The 2,439-nt window shown below is 34.4% G+C and overlaps 1 protein-coding gene across 1 annotated transcript; it reads left to right on the top strand.

Annotated features, from left to right (window-relative positions):
• Positions 1–1,211: 1,211 nt before the first annotated feature.
• Positions 1,212–2,192, top strand: LOC141660373 (protein FAR1-RELATED SEQUENCE 5-like). The gene has a single exon (XM_074467354.1). It carries the CDS (start codon positions 1,212–1,214, stop codon positions 2,190–2,192), a length of 981 nt encoding a protein of 326 aa, XP_074323455.1.
• Positions 2,193–2,439: the final 247 nt, after the last annotated feature.

The raw sequence follows: 2,439 nt of genomic DNA, 5'->3' as shown, positions 1-2,439 counted from the left end.
TAATTATAAATGTAAGAAAAAATTGGATATGGATGATGATGATATTGAGTATATGGAAAAAAGAATATGGATGATGATGATATTGAGTATATGGAAAAAGAGAAATATCATAAAAAAGAAGAGGGAGATTGTAAGGGAAAAGGAAAAATGAATGATGATGATTTTTGTAGAGAAGAGAAAATGAATATAAGTGATGATGATGTTGATGATGATGATGGAGATGATGATATGAGTTTTGACAAAAAAGGTTACGGTTTTTCAAAATCAAATATGAATAGTGTTGTGCCTTGCGTTGGTATATTTTTTAACACTTTGGATGAAGCCAAATTTTTTTTATAGAGATTATGGTAGAAGTGTTGGATTTGAGATTATTATTAGGAGTGCTCATAGACATTCACGGGGTAATGGTATCTCCTCTCGTTTGTATATTTGTCGTAAGGGTGGAAGACTAGGTTCTAGTACGAAATTGGATGTTGATGATGAAAGAAAGGAAAAAAGAAGGATTAAAGATGTAATTCCGAGAACAAATTGTAGTGCTCGAATGTGTGTCACTCATAGAGTTAAAAATGATAAATGGGAAGTAACTTTGGTTAAATTAGAGCATGATCATGATATGGTAACCTCAGATAAAGTACAATTCATGCAAAGGTCTAAAAATATAGATCCGGTTACCCGAGCATTGCTTGAGTTATTTGATAAATCGGGCATTGAAACCGCTAAAGCGATGAGATTTCTTGGTGAAACATGGGGTGGTGTGGAAAAATTGGATTTTTTAATCAAGATGTTCGTAACGTAATTCGTGATATTCGACGACGGGTGTTCGATTCCGGTGATGCGGGGAGTGGGATGGCATTGCTACGACAATTGAAAGAAAAAAGTTTTGGAAACTTTTTCTATCGAGTTGATTTGGATGAAGAAAATAGAGTTAGAGGTTTGGTTTGGGTTGATCATCGATCATTGAACGCATACACGAATTTTGGAGATGTTGTTTCATTTGACTCCACGTATAGGACCAATAGGTATTGTATTGTCGGCTTTGTACACACAATATCCGGAATTTAAAGGGGATTTTAATGATTGTTTGTACAAGTCGTTGTCACCCATGGAATTTGTTGGTAAGTGGGAGGTTTTGGTTGATAAGTATGGACTCGAGGATCATGTTTGGCTAAACGATTGTATGCCATTACACAAAACAACATTTCTCCGCCGGTATGACCACCACCTCAAGAAGCGAGTACATGAATTCATTTTTTGACGAGTATGTGAAAGCTTCAACCGGGTTGAAAGAATTCATTGATAATTCACAAAAGGCTTTGGAAACACAAATTCTTAATGAGGTTAAAGCCGACTACGAGACCGATAAGGAAAGGAGATTGATATTTAATTCCGCCTTAGAAAATCATGCTTCTTCTATTTACACAAAAGAAATATTTAGGCAATTTCAAAATGAGCTTAGAAAAAGCACATCTTATGTGGTAAATAGTTGCAAAGATGGTTCCAATTACATGTGGAAGTTGTATTTAGTTGAGAAGTATAATGTGTCGGAGAATCTTAGAAGAAGGTATCGGGTAATGGTTTCTTTGGAAGGAAATATTGATTGTGAATGTAAAAAATTTGAACATTCCGGGATGCTTTGCAAATATATCCTACGTTATCTTGACAAGAAACAAAAAACTATGATACCAACAATTTTTATCAAATCAAGATGGACGGCGAGCGCAAATAAAATTGATGGTTTTTCGCCTTATAATCCTCCCGTTCTTGTTGATGTTGGTGATTCAACAACGGTAAGGTATAGTGCTTTGTGTAAATATTTCCAAGGTTTGGGTGCTCTTGGAAGTTGTTCAAAACCACGATACAATTACGTGATGGATTTGATTGAGAAAGGAAAATGTTACGTGATTGAAAAGTTTTGTGAAAAAGAAAATAATTCAAGAATGGAGGAGGAGTTCCAAGCTTATGATGAACATGATCCAATATTCAATCCTCCAATGTCACAAACAAAGGGAAGAAAGAAGGATTCGGCAAGGTATAAAAGTGGCATTGAGACGTCAATAACAAAGAAGAATTCGGGAAGGTCTAAAAGTGGTATTAAGACGTCAACTGAAAAAATCCGTTATTGCGGATTTTATGGTGTGGCCGGACATGATAGGAGGCGTTGTCTAAAAAACCCAAATAGAAATTTTAAATGATTTAATTCGCAATTTATTTGAATGTAGAAATTTAAATTTGGAATATAATATTTGAATTTGGAATGTAATATTTGAATTTGGCTTTTAAATATTATTTGGTATGTATTTGAGCTATTATTTACTTTTTTTATAAGTACAAATTTTAAAAAATTCGAAGTTGAAAAAAACAGGGGAGGAGCAGGGACACTAGTAACATTACCACGAAAATCAACAAATCCTCGTGTAACAGGAGTGGCACTAGCAAGCT

This window comes from Apium graveolens, chromosome 5 (genome assembly GCF_009905375.1).
Source record: "Apium graveolens cultivar Ventura chromosome 5, ASM990537v1, whole genome shotgun sequence".
NCBI classification, from domain to species: Eukaryota; Viridiplantae; Streptophyta; class Magnoliopsida; order Apiales; family Apiaceae; genus Apium; species Apium graveolens.
Note: the sequence above shows the minus strand (reverse complement) of the source record. Positions and strands in the feature narration are given on the sequence as shown.

Coding starts and splice junctions, on each gene's coding strand:
- LOC141660373 (XM_074467354.1), top strand. CDS start 1,212: ATGACCACCACCTCAAGAAGCGAGTACATGAATTCATTTTTTGACGAG.